We start from the raw sequence: 17,331 nt of genomic DNA, 5'->3' as shown, positions 1-17,331 counted from the left end.
AACCGTTCACTCTGAATCTCTGGCAACATCAAAATCAAAAGCCCCAATGAGTCACTGCTGTCAAGGTGCGGAGAAAAGAGGAGCGAAAAAAAAACCCTAAGTTTAACCCCCCCCCTCTCTTCCTGCATTGAAAAGGATGGCATTAGTTTACCAGAGTGCCAGTGTCCCATTGTCTTCACTGTGTCAACCATTCCGATTTGCCCATTGCACCTGCCCTTCACAATCCCAGAGGATCCTCAGTTTAAAATACTCCATCTTTCACTCAAAGCCCTCCCCCACCCTCGCTCCTCCAAAATTCACTGAGCCTTTCTCTTCGGCTTTTTCTGGAACTTTCTCTGCACCTGTAGTTACAATAATCTTCCAGATCCTGGAAGAAGTTTCTTAAGCCTCCTCTCCTAACCTTGATCAAGTTTTCAAAAACTTACCTTTCTTCGGTTTATCTTCCTTTGGCCGGGAATCCGTTTCCTCTCAGGCCTCTGTGGACCACCTCAGAATGTGTTCCTACGTGAAAAGTGGGGGTTATAAATGAAAGCTGTTGTTTAAGCAGTTTACCTTGAGCGAGATATGATAGAGTGTCTGTTGGACCGGGAGTTTGGGGCTCGACATCCCTTGGTGTCAACATTGGTGCGACGTCAGCACCTCGCTGGTCCTCCTGGGCAGTGTTGCTGAGCCTAGCTTTAGATTGAGAGTCACTTGGCCTGGGGTTCTCAGGCACCACCGTACTAGATGTAGTCGAAACGGGAACCGGTGTACTGACAGCGCTCGGTGCAGATGGGAAGAAGCTTTCCTTACAGTCCTTGGAGTATTTCGGTGTGGTTGGCGTCTCTCCTGACTGCAAGAACAAACATTAACTTTAGACCTTTTATTGCAGAGTTCAGGTATGTCCAACATTCAGCTGTGTGGGAAATCATCTTCTTCGAGAAATGCCTCATACCTCCAGATCAAGATTGAGAATGGGTTTTGTCTGGAAAACCAGGCCCTCTCAATGCTCCTGCCTAGAGTTAAATTCTCTGCTCTCTCTGGTTTTGTGTGACATCTTGTGATAGTGAAAAATGTTGGCCTTATTAGAATCATTGAATATAATCCTTACAGAAGCAAGCCATTTGGCCCATCAAGTCACACTGACCCTCCAAAGAGCATCCCATCTAGACCACCCCTAACCTATTACTGTAATCCTGCATTTCTCATGGCCAATCCACCTAACCTGCACAAGTTTGAACTGTGGGAGGAAACCAGAGCGCCCGGAGGCAACCCATGCAGACCAGGGGAGAATGTGCAAACTCCACACAAACAGTTGCCTGAGGGATGCTGGTGCTGTGAGGCAGCAGCGCTAACCACTGAGCTACCGTACCACACAGTGGGAAGCCAGGATACCAACTTTGTTAGACAATGCACACAGTAGCAAATGTCCTCATCTCTCACTCTGCCTGCCTTTCCCCTCTCACACCTAGCTGACATCCAGCAGCTGTAACGGACATGCTGCAGTGCAGGAAATGAGAATCACTGCCTGACATTCTTGCCCCACAATCCCATCCTTCCCTAAAATATTGACTGAGTATGAATTAGACTGGCTCCCACTGCTCTGTACAGTACGTTAATCCCCATGCTGTGAGAAAACCACGTTGAAGACTATTCTTGGGGCTGATGCCAATCCCCACACACACTGCTGTGGTGCTGCATGATAAACGGATTACTGAAAAAAAACAATGCTACAGAAGATAATGCTGGCTCACATTACTGAGAGCAATTTAGTAACAGGTCACTGAGTGCACACGTCTGTATAAATCAAATATTGAACTCAACATCAAAACCAAGCTAAAAGGTTCCAGTCTATTGCAGGATCATTCAAAGCCCTGCTCTCCTGGCTCAGCACTTGGGGGCTCACTCCATTCAAGGGGGTCATTTCAGTCTCCTGCAGGATGAAACAGTAAACATTACATAACCTTCCTCCACTACCATTTCCATCGCTGAGCAGCAGAACATTGCAATGCTAAAACTAATAATATTAATACTATAAGAGATTGCAAATGATACTGAAAGATTCAAAAACAGCTCCTTTCCCATGGTTATCAAATTTATGAACAGACCTCTCATATGTTGATCTTCCTCTGTAACTTCTCTGTAGCTGCAACATTATATTCTGTTCTATTATCTGGTGCATTTACGTAAGGCATTATCTGTCTGGTTAGCACACAGTACTTTACACTGTCTCTCAGTTCATGTGACTATAATAAATCAAATCAAAAGGGGATTCCTCAGGTTGTTGCCTTGGCCAGACAGAGAGAGACTAGATAGGCTTGGGTTATTATGCCTTCAGCAGAGAAGGCTGAGGGGGGAAATTGATTGAGGCATACATGATTATGAGGAGCATGGAATAACGTTGATAGGAATAAACTTTTCCCTTTAGTAGAGATGTCAATTACCAAATGCAAAGACTTAAGGGGCAGCAGGTTTAGAGGGGGTTTAAGAAAAGTTGTTTTTCACCCAAAAGAAGAAGAATATCTGGGACTCTGCCTGAAAGGGTGGTTTAGGTGGGAATCATCGCAACAATGAGGTGAACACAAAGTGCCACAGCATACAAGGCTATGCGCCAACTGCAAAGACACGGCTTTAGATATTAGTTAAGTGCTTAATAGCCAGGGTGGTCACAGTTGGTTGAAGTGCTGGTTTCTGTACTACCATATTCCACAACTCATTAAACAACTTTGTGGGCGGCACAGTGGCACAGTGGTTAGCACTGCTGCCTCACAGCGCCTGAGACCCGGGTTCAATTCCCGACTCAGGCGACTGACTGTGTGGAGTTTGCACATTCTCCCCGTGTCTGCGTGGGTTTTCTCCGGGTACTCCGGTTTCCTCCCACAGTCCAAAGATGTGCAGGTCAGGTGAATTGGCCATGCTAAATTGCCCGTAGTGTTAGGTAAGGGGTATATGTAGGAGTATGGGTGGGTTGCGCTTCGGCGGGTCGGTGTGGACTTGTTGGGCCGAAGGGCCTGTTTCCACACTGTAAGTAATCTAATCTAATCTAAAAAAAACTCAGAACAAATAAGAGATCTCCACAACAGTGTGGGGTTTTCTGAGACCTGCCTGATCATCCACACTCAACCCTCCCACAAAGATGAAGATCCAGAACATCTGACAGGAAGACCATTGATATAGAAACATTGACAGAAATTACAAACTGGCACCACAAGGACACCATGAAGCTGAATCTCCAGGAATTACCTGGGAAGTGGATAGTTCCGATGGGCAATTACCTGGCATATGGAGACCTTTGCAAAAGTGCCCAACTTCAGAGGGTCATACAGTCAGAGAGATATACAGCATGGAAACTGACCCTTCAGTCCAACCCATCCATGCTGACCGGATATCCTAAATAAATATAATTCCACTTGACAGCGTTTGGCCCATATCCCTCTAAACCCTTTCTATTCATATACTCATCCAGATGCCTTTTAAATGTTGTAATCATGCCAGCATCCACCACTTCCTCTGGCAGCTCATTCCATATACACACCACTCTCTGCATGAAAAAGTTGCCCCTGAGGTCTCCTTCCCCTCTCACCTTTAACCTGCTCCCCTGTCCCAACTCCTATACTCAATGCATTGATCAATAAAGGCAAGCCTACCAAAGGTCCTGTCTGATTTATCTTAATAGTTACCCAGGAGATTTTGAAGAATTAAACCCCCCTGAACTCCTGGGAAATAGGGGTTCCCAATCTTGATTGGAAGATCTGGGCTGAGACCATCCATAAGTCAGCCATGCGAGCTAACGTTTGTTAGATTTCATTTCCCTACAACCTGTGCTCTACAACCTACTTTGGCTCCTGGTTAGCTTAGCTCAATTCTAAAGTTCTCCAACTCGTTTTTAAACTCCTCCAACATCCTTACTCATCCCTTTCTCAGCAACCTCCTGCAGCTCCTGAACCTCCTGAGATGACAGCACTCCTCTTGTTCTCGCCTTTAGAGCATCCTTGATTTTCAATGGCCCTACCATTGGCAGCTACATTTTTAATTGTCCAGAACTAAGCTCTGGAATACTCTCCCTAAACCTCACCACTTTCTTCGTTTCACACAGGTCTTAAAATCTCCTTTTGACCAAACGTTTGGCTATTTGACCGTATATCTCCTAAATTTGTGACTCAGTGCCATATTACATTATAAAATGACCAATGGTCCTATGGAATGCCTTAAGAGTGCTGTACTACTGAAAATGTGCTGCTGGAAAAGCGCAGCAGGTCAGGCAGCATCCAAGGAGCAGGAGAATCGACGTTTCGGGCATGAGCCCTTCTTCAGGAATCGGAAGTTGTACTACATAAAGGTTGCTGTATAAAAGTTCCTATGTTACAGACTGAAGACTGACACAAAGTGATAATGTCACTGGACTAGCAAACCAGAACCACAGACTGATGTTCAAGGGTCATGGGGTCAAATCTCATCATGGCTGATGTTCAATCTGAATTCAGTAAAAAGCTGGTCAGATGATGATCACGTAACTATTGTTAACTGATGTTAAAAACCCCAGCTGGTTCACAAATGCCCTTCAGGAAACAAAATTGCTGTATGTTACCCAGTCTAACATACACATGACTCCAGAGAAATGTGGACAACTCCAATGAATAGAAAAATACTTCACACCATACCTATTACTCTATGTAGTCAGTTCAGTGCGTGTTGGTGGAGATATGGCATAGAATCAGGCGTTCTTTAGTTCCCAACAGGTTAACATGCTGATTCGCACACAAGTGACATACAGTAATAAACCAAGGCTAGTAAAACCTCAGCAAACATCATTAGACAGAAGGCAACCTACAATCCTCTCGAGCTGGAGAACTTTAGAATTGAACCAGCTAACAATGGCATTCAAAACAACTTCAGCTCTCCTCCCTCCATTTGAGATTACAACCCACACATTTCATCTGATAAAACTTTGATACCAGGATGAATCAGAGGACTTGAAAGAAATATCTGGAACTGGGTTCCCACAGGCTGCTTGTAACATCCCACTTTCATGTGTGCTGCACAGCCCACCTCCTTCCTTCAGCTCACCCTGCGAGTTGCTCCGAATGTGGACAGCTGTGGTATTCTCACACTCTAGGTGCAGCTTCCCAACTCTCTTCTCCCTTTCCGAGTGACACTGCATATACCAAGGCTACACAGAAATCTATTCTGTCCAGAGTACACCTCCAGAAAAGGATGACAGAGGCACCATAGCAACCATTCTCTGAAACGGTTAACAAAATGGATATACTTAACCAGACACGTGGCTTGAATGCTGTGCAGATTTGCTGTCTCTCAGCAATTTACATTAAACTCTCAGGAAAATCACATGGCAGGACACTTGTACCGTGCTCATTTTTATAAAAGGAAGCACACATGTATCAAAAATGCAGCTCATTAAGTCGGCTAAAATGCAGCAAATCTGGACATTGTACCCTCGAGTTACATTTGAATAAGATGATCCTGCCCCTTGGAGTAGCATCCTTCTAACACTAACAGTTTGGTTTCATGGTATTCTGAGCTGTGAGGACCAATTCCTCCAATTTCTGGCAAAGTGCCTGAACTCTGCACAGCCTCCTGTTTGTGCTGAATATGTTGGTGATAGCAACACAATGGAAGCATTAAGAGCACATTGTTCAGACATATCATAACCAAATCTCCTTGGGTGTCATTGCCAAAAGCAGGAAATTCAATAAGCTCCACATAACATTGCCTCATTCAAAGTAGGATTTTTCCTGAAATGCAGCACGCAATTCTGTGATTATAAATGTTTTAAACTGCAGTTACATCTGTGAAATAGGCATCAAAAGTTGAAAGCCTTAAACATTTCTGCGGAATACGGTCGACCATCATTCCAAACCCTCAACCTCGAGCCGGGTCAGGCCGTACCATGTACTCATGAAGACAACCATTGTGTCCCAAGGTCGAAATCACTGACCATTTGTAGTAAAGCCCATTTCACACTCAGTATCTGGAATCAGTGGTAGGGTGGCAATGTCACTGAACTAGTAATCTAGTAATCTGAAGGGTTTATCCCGGAACGTCGATTCTCCTGCTCCTTGGGTGCTGCCTGACCTGCTGTGCTTTTCCAGCACCACATTCTGAACTCTAATCTCCAGCATCTGCAGTCCTCACTTTCTCCTAGTAATCTGGAACCGCAAGTTATCATTATAGGACATGGCTTCAAATCCCATCATGGTAGAAGGTGAAATTTGATTCAATAAAATCTATCTTAATTGCAAATATATGATCACATCGATGAGAACAAAAACCCATCTGGTTCCCTAATATGGGTCTGAAGAAGGGTAACTGGACTCAAAACATTAACTGTTTCTCTCTCCACAGATGCTGCTGAACCCGCTGAGTTTCTCCAGCAATTTCTGTTTTTATTTCTGGTTCTCTAATGTTGTTGGCGTACATGTGACTCCAGACTCTCAGCAATGTAGGTGACTCTTAACTGCTTTCTATGGGATGGGCTTTAAAAACTGGCCTAGCCATGATGCACTCACCATATGAATGAACAGAAAATAATTAACATGGCATAGACAGTACAGCCAGTCCATTTGTTAAAGAAAAGGCTTCCAAAAAAATGCAGACAAAATTCGTTCATAATTTGGTGGGCTGGATACAGAGAGGATGTTTGGCCGGGTTTGGAGGAGCTTTAGAACCAGGGACACCATCTCAGAAGAAAGTGAAACTTTGGAATGTTCTACTCCAGAGAAGGGGTTCAGTCATCGAGGGTATTCAAGACAGAAATCAGCAGATTTGTAGAGATTAAAAAGGACAAACAAATATGGCAATGATGCAGAAAAATGGTGTTGAGGTAGGTCAACCATGAGCAGAAGCAAGGGGCTGACTGGTCTACTCCTGGTCCTAATTTCCCATGCTGTAACCAGACTAAATCTGTTGGTTAAAATCTGAGGACACTGAAATGCTGCAAGTGGGCGTGATTGGCATTACACCCTGATGGCAACGAGTTTGAATTATTGAGAGAGATAATGGGTATGAGTGTGGGCAGGAGGTCAGTCAATATATCCAACAACAATTCGCATTTATATGGCACATAGTAAAATGCTAAGTAAATTAGATTACTTACAGTGTGGAAACAGGCCTTTCGACTGACCACCCGAAGCGCAACCCACCCAGATCCATTCCCCTACATTTACCCCTTCAACTAACACCTAACCTAACCTACCACCAATTCACCTAACCTGCATGTCTTGTGGACTGTGGGAGGAAATCGGAGACCCGGAGGAAACCCACACAGACACAGGGAGAATGTGCAAACTCCACACAGTCAGTCGTCTGAGGCAGGAATTGAACCCGGGTCTCTGGCGCTGTGAGGCAGCAGTGCTAACCACTGTGCCATCGTGCCGCCCACTTTAAAGTAACTTTAGAGAAATAACATTTGACCAGAGGTTTTAAGGAGTATCCTAAAAGGAAGAAGTGGGGAGAGGGAGTACTCCAGAGCTCAGGACCTCAACTTTGATTTAAAATTGGTGCTATCAATGGAAAATGCTCCAAAATTTGAAGTCACTTTTCCATTTGCTGATCTAATAAATAACTTACTGACCCTGAACAGTTCTCACATCCACAGTGGTTAATGAGTTAAACACTACACATGCAACCACTGCTTTAAAACACGAGACCTCTCAGACACATAGATTGAACTAACTCACTGAGAACAGCCCATGAGAAATGCTGTACGTATTTTGGATCTTCTGAATGTTTATGTGCTGGACGTGAGAAACCTACAATTTCCAGGTGAGGCATTTCCAATATTTTGCCATTGGGCTGCCAATTTCAAGTGTCAATCACAGCCCTCTGTTTCCAGCTGCCTCATAAGAAATACATCTGGTTTCCATTAGATTTATTGCAGTGTGTCTTTCTGCAGTCTCATCCTCCTCACTTCTATTCTCCTAACTGATTCAATAATGGTAAATTATACTACTAAAGGCAACATTCTTTTAAAAAAGATAACTATTGTGATGTACACAATAAGTTCCACCAATAGGACCTTAATTGACATTCTAGCAGCTACACAATGACTGATGGTGTAGTTTTAGGTATTGTATTTCTTGATCCGTGAATGTTCCACGTTAAAAGAATAGCTCACCACCAAACAGCAGGTCTCTGTTCCTTTAGAAGTACATTTATTTAGGGATGTGCTTCACTTCAGTGGCAGCAGGGGACAGTAGAAAGCCGACATGGGACAAAAATCTAACCACAAATAACAGCAGGTTGGAGAAAGAACAGAAAGAAAGAGAAAATGTTATAAGGATATTTGGCTGCATGCATATCAATGAAGATGACCACTTCAAACGTTTAATATCCTCACTTGCGCAATGATTCAATGGCATTACTATCACTAAATTCCCAACTCTCAACATTCTGGGGGTTGTCACTAACCAGAAAGTCAAGTGGGCTAGCCAAATAAATGCCGTACCTATGCAGTTTAAACCTGTCCACAAGGCACAGGTCAAGTGTGTAATGGAATACTCCCCACTTGCCTGGATGGGTACAGCTCCAACAACACAAGAAACTCAAGACCATCTGGGGCAAAGCAAAGACTGGAAGCCCATCCACCCATTCATGAAATTATGACCCATAGTTACTGACACACCAACTAACAGAAACAGAATACCCTTCTTTACCCTGTCAAAATATATCATCATTCCTTCACGGTCACTGGGTCAAGATTTTGGACCTCCCTCCTGAACAGCACTGTGGGTCTACCCACGGCAAATGGGCTACAGCAGGTCACTAGGGCAGCTCACTATCAGCTTCTCAACAGTAAATTAGGGATAGGCAATAAATACTTGCACAGCCAGCGATGCTTCATTGTATGAACGAATAAAAAATATAATTGATCAACATGACGTTCTCTAATTTTGTGCAGAGATACATTTCAGGAGTAACCAGGATGCTGTATGAAAGAGAAAGGGTTTGAAGGATATACAAGTGGGAAGACAGGCGATAAAGTGTAGATTATGAATGCCAGCAAAGATTGTTTTGTTGCAATGCTTTGGAATATGCAGTATTAAACAGCGAGTTGGGAACTCTCTTGATTTAATATGTATAATGAGCCTGGAGCCCAGATCTTTCAGTTTGTAAGTAATTACTTGCATGCTGATCTGTGACAGAGCATACCACCAGTAGGCCAGGTCTCAATACATCCTCAGAACTGACAGGAATTCTAACTGATATGAAGTTCTCTTCAGCTGGTCTGATAAGGACTTATACCATTGAAGATCAAGGCTCTTTCACAAAGGGGGCAGCTTAACTAACTTATACCTTGTCAAAATTGCAAGATCATTAGTGGATCAGGAAACAATGACCAGTTGTAGCCGTGACATTAGCACTGTGCCACTGAGTTCCCAGGGCAGTGAGGGAGGGTGGACAGGATAATGTGTTGATTCGGTCAAAGGATAGATTCTGAATGAAACAGACCACAGCATAACTCACCAGCACTGTGTTTTAGAGACTGTACTAGCATGGGGACATAGCTGTCTGGATCTCACTCCTACTTGGAGGTGCTGCTGAGGAGATTTCAGTGTTAACCTCTCCAGGCAAGCAAGAGAGGGCACAACTATGTAGCCATTTTGAGTTTGCACGCCCATAGTCAAACCCATGGGAGCACATGGTTTCCTCTGAGTGAGCATTTACTGTTCCATGGTAATGGCCATTCTAGCATTGCATGGCGATATGGTGACAATGGCCTGCAACAAAATCTGTCCCAACACTCCCTTCTTCTCTTCAAACCCTCTCCTTTGTACTGTCAATCGGAATATAATTTGGAGGAGGCTCAATTCTTTCACAGGGTATTTCCGGAGGTGTCCAGACTGTCTCATTGTCCTCACTTGGAAAGTCAGAGCCATCATATGGTCCCCATCTGAAACGTGATGAGGCAGAGCAGCATGGAATGAATCACCTTGAGGATTTGTCATCTGTACGTGCCACGGAATCCTGATTTATACCTTATCAACGGCTTTGATTGGCAGAAAAAGATACAAATTAATTCTGGTAAGGTATGACTATGACAAAGATGATCATAATTTACTCCCTGCTGAAACCAAGTCATCGCGACTGAGTTTGTTATGGTGTGTGTGGCTTTTTTTGTCAATTCAGTCATGCAAGTTCCCATCTTTGATGGTCAGCAATGCAAAAATGCTGATTTTCACCCCACTTCTACAGTAGTTACCTGGGCATCTCTGGAGGGTGACCTCTGTTTCTCTTCCCCTCAGGTGCTCTTTACAACAGAAGCAAGAATCAAGTTCTGAAGCAGTGCAGGGGAAAAAGGTCATTTGAAAGATCTAGTGACGATGACTTAGGAGAAGGCATCTAATTTCTTAAGCCTAATGGTGAGTAGGAGTAATGGATGGAGGTGGGATGTGAAGTGGTGCCAAAGGTTAGAAGGATGGACAAGCTGAAAAGTAAGTGGGTGTGAGGTGCAAAGTGATTGAATGGGCTTGATAAGGCAGATTGAGGTGAGGTGCACTCTAGGACGCGTTTGATGTGATTTATTGCCACGCAAACATTGAAAAGCTTTGTTTGCAAGCAGTACAGTTAGATCATAGTAAGCACCGACATATGATCATAAGGTGAAAAACAAACTTGGACAGAATAAGGCATACAGGTTATACCACACAGGATGTGCGCTAGTCAAAATCAACATGAACAAGGTCAGCATTGTCATTAACGCACTTCTAACACACTGTTTCTGCTCTGCTAACTCTCAAAGACACCATCAGCTGCTCCTTCTCTGTGGTAGCAGCAGGATTCTCCCTCCTGTTGCTAGGGAATCTCTCTCTCTGAATTCTGACTGATGACAGGAGCACAATAGAGGAGGCACTATGACATGGGATACTATGTTTGACCATCCTTTCTACATTCTCAAAGTTGCTCTTCTCTTGCTTCCAAACTCCCGATTGACTGGAGTTAATATGGCATCGCAAGGGTCCTCATTGTGCTCGTTACTGGGCTATCACAACAAACCCAGAAGTTAAACAATAATGAGGTGTGTGTTGAAATGCAACTCACCGACACACACTCATCTTATGTCAAAGATTCCCATACAGAATCAGGCAACTGGTCCTTACACACCAAGTTACAATCAGACAAGCATTGTTGAGTAACCACCAATGAAATGGAGACATTGGCCATTACTCCAAATGTTTTCTAGTTTAGGAAAATAAATAATGCCTTGTGAGAGTGAATTGAGTCTCTAGATTCGTGGCAAGCTGTGCCTCAGCTGTACAGTGCCAGTACTGATCTGCAGGTAGCTAGGTGTGGAAGGTACAAGAATGTAAACCAACTATGCGTTGGACACAAGGAGCAGCCACACCACTTACATTTGGGGGAGGGGAGGAAGAGAACAGATCAAAGAAACTCGATGGAAGAAAATGTTTTTAAAATCAGGCCCTGTAATCTGCTCGGTGTCTGGAGAACAATCCAGAAAACCCCGCTTTCATCCTCAGCATTGAATGCCTCTTTTTTTGGAAAAGAGAAAAGCTTATGAATTTGAAAGCTTTATCTGTGCTCATCTCGTAAGAAGCCTGCTGCTTACACACCCACGCATGTGGTAATGAACACTATAACTCATCCAAGCCTGATTTTGGCTCTTATATTGCTTTCATTTTGCTCACTGCACACAGCCTGCCCAGGCCAGTCATCAGCAATCATTAGTAGCACAAGGCAGAGCTCTCAGCTCGTTCTACCCTGCGGCTATTCAAGTGATTGTTCCACTGGCACCACATCCCAGTTTTAGCTCAATCAGCCCTGTCACCACCTGAAATTCACATTCTGCATCAGCAGCACCACAGCAACTACAACACAAACAGCCACCAAATAAGCTGCCTGCTTTAGCTATCCCAGGTTGACATCTTGGAAATCTTAATGCTGTAACTTTCAGCTGTGCTGTCACCAAAGTGGGCCAGTTGCTTGACAAGCCTTATAAACTGTTGCAATTCCAGGAGCCTAGGGTTTGCATCTAGACCTATTAAAGGTTTAGTTTTATCTTTACACTTCACAATACTAGATTTGTGGTATTACGTGAAGAGAGATGATTTCATACTTAGGCCAGACCATTTCCTGAGTCCTCAAATTACATTAAAGTGCATAAAATTATCAGAATGAAATTTCAAATAGAAAAAAAAGGAAGTCAAATGTACTTAATTTGCTAACTGACTGAAAAGTTGTGAAAATATCAAAGCACAAAGCAAAATTATAGGACCAAAGGAAGGGAGAACTGTCACCGTTAATGAAATGAGGTGCTGGGTGATGGATTCAAATGTTTTCTCAGTTGGAAAATCAAATACTGTTTCATGCGAATGAAAAGAATCAGTGGAGAAGTGGTCAGACCATCTTAAAGGTTCATTTCCTCAGCTGCGTGGCACCAGTAATGATATTCCTGGCATTAGCCTGTGGAAGGTATCCACTGCATTCTCACAGTTAAGGTACAGGACGATCAGTTTAAAAACAGCTGTCATATTTCATCGAGCAAAATGAACCTGGTTTCCAATTAAGTCCTGTGCTTGACTCATTTGCTGACAGTAATTACAGGGAAGGGGTCAGGGTCTGTGTGAGGCTGCTGCCCTTTGCTTTGATGAGTAAAAATCAATGAGAGTCTGGGGTTTCAGCAGAGCTGGTGGTGCCACCTTGAAGCAGGAGATGACTCCATCATTGCCAACTTGATCACCTCTGATTAGATAATGACTCCTGTCAGACTGCAATCATGCCATGATGCATTTACCTATCTCGCTGCTTTTGACAGAAATCTTACAGCCGTGGGGATAGATCCACTCGCGCAGCATACAAACTGGAAATAAATTGTCGCTTGTGGGGGTGCTGCCCACATAATTTACACAGTCCAGGAGCTGCACAGTGAAATGAGTATCACCACCTGGAACATTAAATCTGTAACATTTGAATATAAATCCATGTAAATACACTAAAATGAAAGATCTTGAAGGCACACCAGGACTTTAGAATCCAGAGAATACCAGTAACTTGGGTTTTGTGCAAAACTAATCTGTGTAGATGCTGGGAGCTAACCTGGTACAATACTGGATATGTATTTTTTAATCATCTGTGGGATGTGGATGCTACTGACTGACCAGCATTTATTGCCTGCCCCTATTTGCTCTGGAGGTGGTGGTGGTGAGCTGCTTACTTGAACCACTGCAATCCCTGTGCTGCAGGCTGACCACAATGCCCTTAGGGAGGGAATTCCAGGATTTTGACCCAACAACAGGAAAGAAGTAGTGATATGTTTCCAAGTGGCTTGGAGGGAACTTGCATGTGGTCGCAGTCCCATCTATCTGCTGCCCTTGCTCTTTCAGATGTAAGTGGTTCATGGGGTTGGAAGGTGCTATCTGAACGACCTTGGTGAATTCCTGCAGCGCATCTTGCCGATAGTGCACACTGTTGCTACAGGAAGTGGATGCTTTTGGATATGGTGCCAATCAAGCAGCCTTTGTCCTGAATGGTGTCAAATATTGTTGGAGCTGCATCCATTCAAGAAAATAGGTATATCCATCACACTTCTGATTGTCCCTTGTTGGTGGTGGACAGCAAATTAGTTACTCGCCGATACATTCGTAATCTCTGACCTGCACGTGTAGCCACTGTGTTTATGTGGTAATCCAGTTGAGTTTCTGGTAAATAGTAGACACAAGGATGCTCATAGCGGAGGTTCATTGACGGTAAAACCACTGAATGCCAAGCGGCAATGGTTAGATCTTCTATAATTGGAGATGGACAGTGCCTGGCATTTCTGTGGTGTGAATGTTATTTGCCACTTGTCTGGATATTGTCCAGATCTTGCTGCATTTGACCATGAACTGCTTCAGTATCTAACAAGCTGCATCAGGTGCTAAACATTGCATATTGATCAGTGAACATCCCTACTTTGGAACTTATGGAGGGAAGGTCAATGATGAAGTATCGTGGTAATTAATCCAGACATGACCGTTTATCTGGGAGTAATGGGGAGTACTCTGGGGCATCAATTTCACTGTTCAAACTGAGTCTCTGAAAATCACTGCAGATCCATTTCTCCCCAAAGGTGTAGCCTGTCCTTCAATGTGGTCATTTAATTTTAAACCCACCGCTGCAAAGCAAGTCAAGCTTCAAACTACAAGTTCAAAATTACGGCTAAAATGTTATTCTGCCCCTATTTCTATTGCTTTTTACGGAGCAGAAGTTAGAAACTGAAGAATATTTATGGTATGGAACCAACCCTCATGAAATAGGGAGGAGAAAGAGCCTCAACTCAAGATCCAGATAAAGTGCAGAGAGTTGGAAGACTTTAGTGAGTGGCAAAAGGATGGATGGATGAAGTGTGAACTTGCCAATTTAACAGGAAATATAAACAAGTAATATATTTTTTAAATACTGAGAGATTGCAGGACCCTGCAGCACAAAGGGAACTGGTTTCCTGCTACATGAATGCAAAGTTAACATGCAGGGAAAATAATTAATTGAGAAGGTAAATGGAACGTTGCCATTTATTGCAAGGGGAATGGAATATAAATGGCGGAAAATCTTGCGACAATGTACATGAAAGTGATGAGCTCACATCTGGAATACAGGATTCAGTTGCGATCTCCTTATTCAAGGAAAGATATAAATGTGATGTAAGCAATTCAAAGATGGTTCACTTGACTGACTCCTGGGATTGAAGGGTTATTTTATGAAGACAGATTGGGTACCTATCCAGTGGAGTGCAGAAGAATGAGATGAGATTGTACTGAAACATTTAATATTCTGAGGGGATTTGATAGGATAGCTGTAAAAGGAGGTTCCCCCTCGTGGGCGAGACTAAATATGAGACACAATTAGATTAGATTAGACTTACAGTGTGGAAACAGGCCCTTCGGCCCAACAAGTCCACACCGACCCGCCGAAGCGCAACCCACCCATACCCCTTACCTAACACTACGGGGAATTTAGCATGGCCAATTCACCTGACCCGCACATCTTTGGACTGTGGGAGGAAACCGGAGCACCCAGAGGAAACCCACGCAGACACGGGGAGAACGTGCAAACTCCACACAGTCAGTCGCCTGAGGCGGGAATTGAACCCAGGTCCCTGGCGCTGTGAGGCAGCAGTGCTAACCACTGTGCCACCGTGCTGCCCTAACCACTGTGCCACCGTGCTGCCCTTAAGAATAAGAGAATGTTCATTTAAGAAGATCAGGAGAACTTTTTTTTTTCTCTCTGAGTCAGATGTTTGTGGAATTATCTTCCTCAAAAAGCAAAAGAAGCAGGTCATTAAATATTTTTAAAGACAAGGTAGGTTATCAAGAGACTCAAAGACTACTGGGGAAAATCAGGATAAGTGGAGTGGAGGTCAGATTAGCCATGATCTTATTAAATGTCAGAGCCGGTTGAAGGCTTGAGTGTCTCACTCCAGCTGTGAATTTGTACATTTGTAGAACACTTGCAAGGTAACCTGAGTGACACAGAGATATCCCATGTTACTGGAGGATATCAAATGTTGTTCCCTTGTTCAAAAAGGGGAGTAGAGACAAACCTGGTAATTATAGACCAGTGAGCCTTACTTCAGTTGTGGGAAAAGTGTTGGAAAGCATTATAAGAGATAGGATTTATAATAATCTAGAAATGAATAGGTTGATTAGGGATAAGCAACACGGTTTTGGGAAGCGTAGGTTGTGCCTCACAAACCTTCTTGATTTCTTTGAGAAGGTGACCAAACAGGTGGATGAAAGTGAAGCAGTTGATGTGGTGTATATGGATTTCGGTAAGGTGTTTGATAAGGTTCCCAACAGTAGACTATTGCACAAAACATGGAGGCATGGGATTGAGGGTGATTTAGCGGTTTGGATCAGAAATTGACTAGCTGAAAGAAGATGGAAGGTGATGGGTTGATGGGAAATAGTCATCATTTAATAAGCATCCTTTCTATTGAAGGGAGACCAGAATTGAATGCAGCATTCCAAAGATGAGCTAATCAATTGTCTTGTACAGTCACAACCTGACCTCCCAATTCCTATACTCAATGCACTGACCAATAAAGACAAGCATACCAAATACCTTCTTCACTACCCTGTCAACTTGCAACTGCACCTTCAATGAACTATGAAACTGCACCATTTTGTCTCTTTGTTCAGCAACACTCCCAAGAACCCTACCTGCGAGCATTCTCCTTCAGAATTCCGCTTTCCTAGGTTTACAAGTTTCATAGTAATCTATATGCAATGGCATGTGCCCAGATAAATCAACTGATCTCAAACAAACAGTCCTGCCAATGTTAAATCTGTCTGTTAATATCTGGTCAACGTACATTGTTAACGTCCCTGTAAAACAAACAGGTGGTGCATATTAAACATCTTTGACCAAACAGGTAGATGAGAGTAAACCGGTTGATGTGGTGTATATGGATTTCAACAAAGCGTTCAATAAGGTTCCCCACAGTAGGCTATGATACAAAATGCGGAGGAATGGGATTGTGGGAGATATAGCAGTTTGGATCAATAATTGGCTTGCTGAAAGAAGACAGAGGATGGTGGTCGATGAGAAATGTTCATTCTGGAGTCCAGTTACCAGTGGTGTACCGCAAAGGTCAGTGCTGGGTCCACTGCTGTTCATCATTTTTATAAATGATCTGGATGAGGGCGTAGAAGGTTGGGTTAGTAAATTTGCAGACGACACTAAGGTCAGTGGTGTTGTGGACAGTGACGAAGGTTGTAGTAGGTTACAGAGAAACATAGATAAGCTGCAGAGCTGGGCTGAGAGGTGGCAAATGGAGTTTAATGAGGACAAGTGTGAGGTGATTCACTTTGGTCAGAGTAACCGGTATGCAGAGTACTGGGCTAATGGTAAGATCTTTGGTAGTGGAGATGAGCAGAGTGATCTCGGTGTCCAGGTACACAGATCCTTGAAAGTTGCCACCCATGTTGACAGGGTTGTTAAGAAGGCATACAGTGTTTTAGCTTTTATTGATGGAGGGACCGAGTTCCGGAACCATGAGCTTATGCTACAGCTGTACAAAACTCTAGTGCGGCCACACTTGGAGTATTGTGTACAGTTCTGGTCACCGCATTATAAGAAAGATGTGGAATCTTTGGAAAGGGTGCAGAGGAGATTTACTAGGATGTTGCCTGGTATGGAGGGAAGGTCTTACGAGGAAAGGCTGAGGGACTTGAGGCTGTTTTCATTAGAGAGAAGAACATTGCGAGGTGACTTAATAGAGACATACAAGATAATCAGAGGGTTAGATAGGGTGGACAGGGAGAGCCTTTTTTCAAATATGAGGATGGCGAGCAGGAGGGGGCATAGCTTTAAATTGAGGGTGATAGATATAGGACAGAT

At 43.5% G+C, this 17,331-nt stretch overlaps 1 protein-coding gene across 3 annotated transcripts in view; it reads right to left on the bottom strand.

Annotated features, from left to right (window-relative positions):
• Window positions 1-17,331, bottom strand: part of cabin1 (calcineurin binding protein 1) — a 519,061-nt gene that overhangs the window by 23,685 nt on the left and 478,045 nt on the right. For all 3 annotated transcript variants that reach the window (XM_060843824.1, XM_060843825.1, XM_060843826.1), the window contains one exon: window positions 553-832. In XM_060843824.1, coding sequence (XP_060699807.1) covers window positions 553-832 — 280 coding nt within the window. The remainder of the gene's footprint in view (window positions 1-552; window positions 833-17,331) is intronic.

This window comes from Hemiscyllium ocellatum, chromosome 24, assembly GCF_020745735.1.
Source record: "Hemiscyllium ocellatum isolate sHemOce1 chromosome 24, sHemOce1.pat.X.cur, whole genome shotgun sequence".
NCBI classification, from domain to species: domain Eukaryota; kingdom Metazoa; phylum Chordata; class Chondrichthyes; order Orectolobiformes; family Hemiscylliidae; genus Hemiscyllium; species Hemiscyllium ocellatum.
This window is presented reverse-complemented; position numbering and strand designations above follow the sequence as displayed.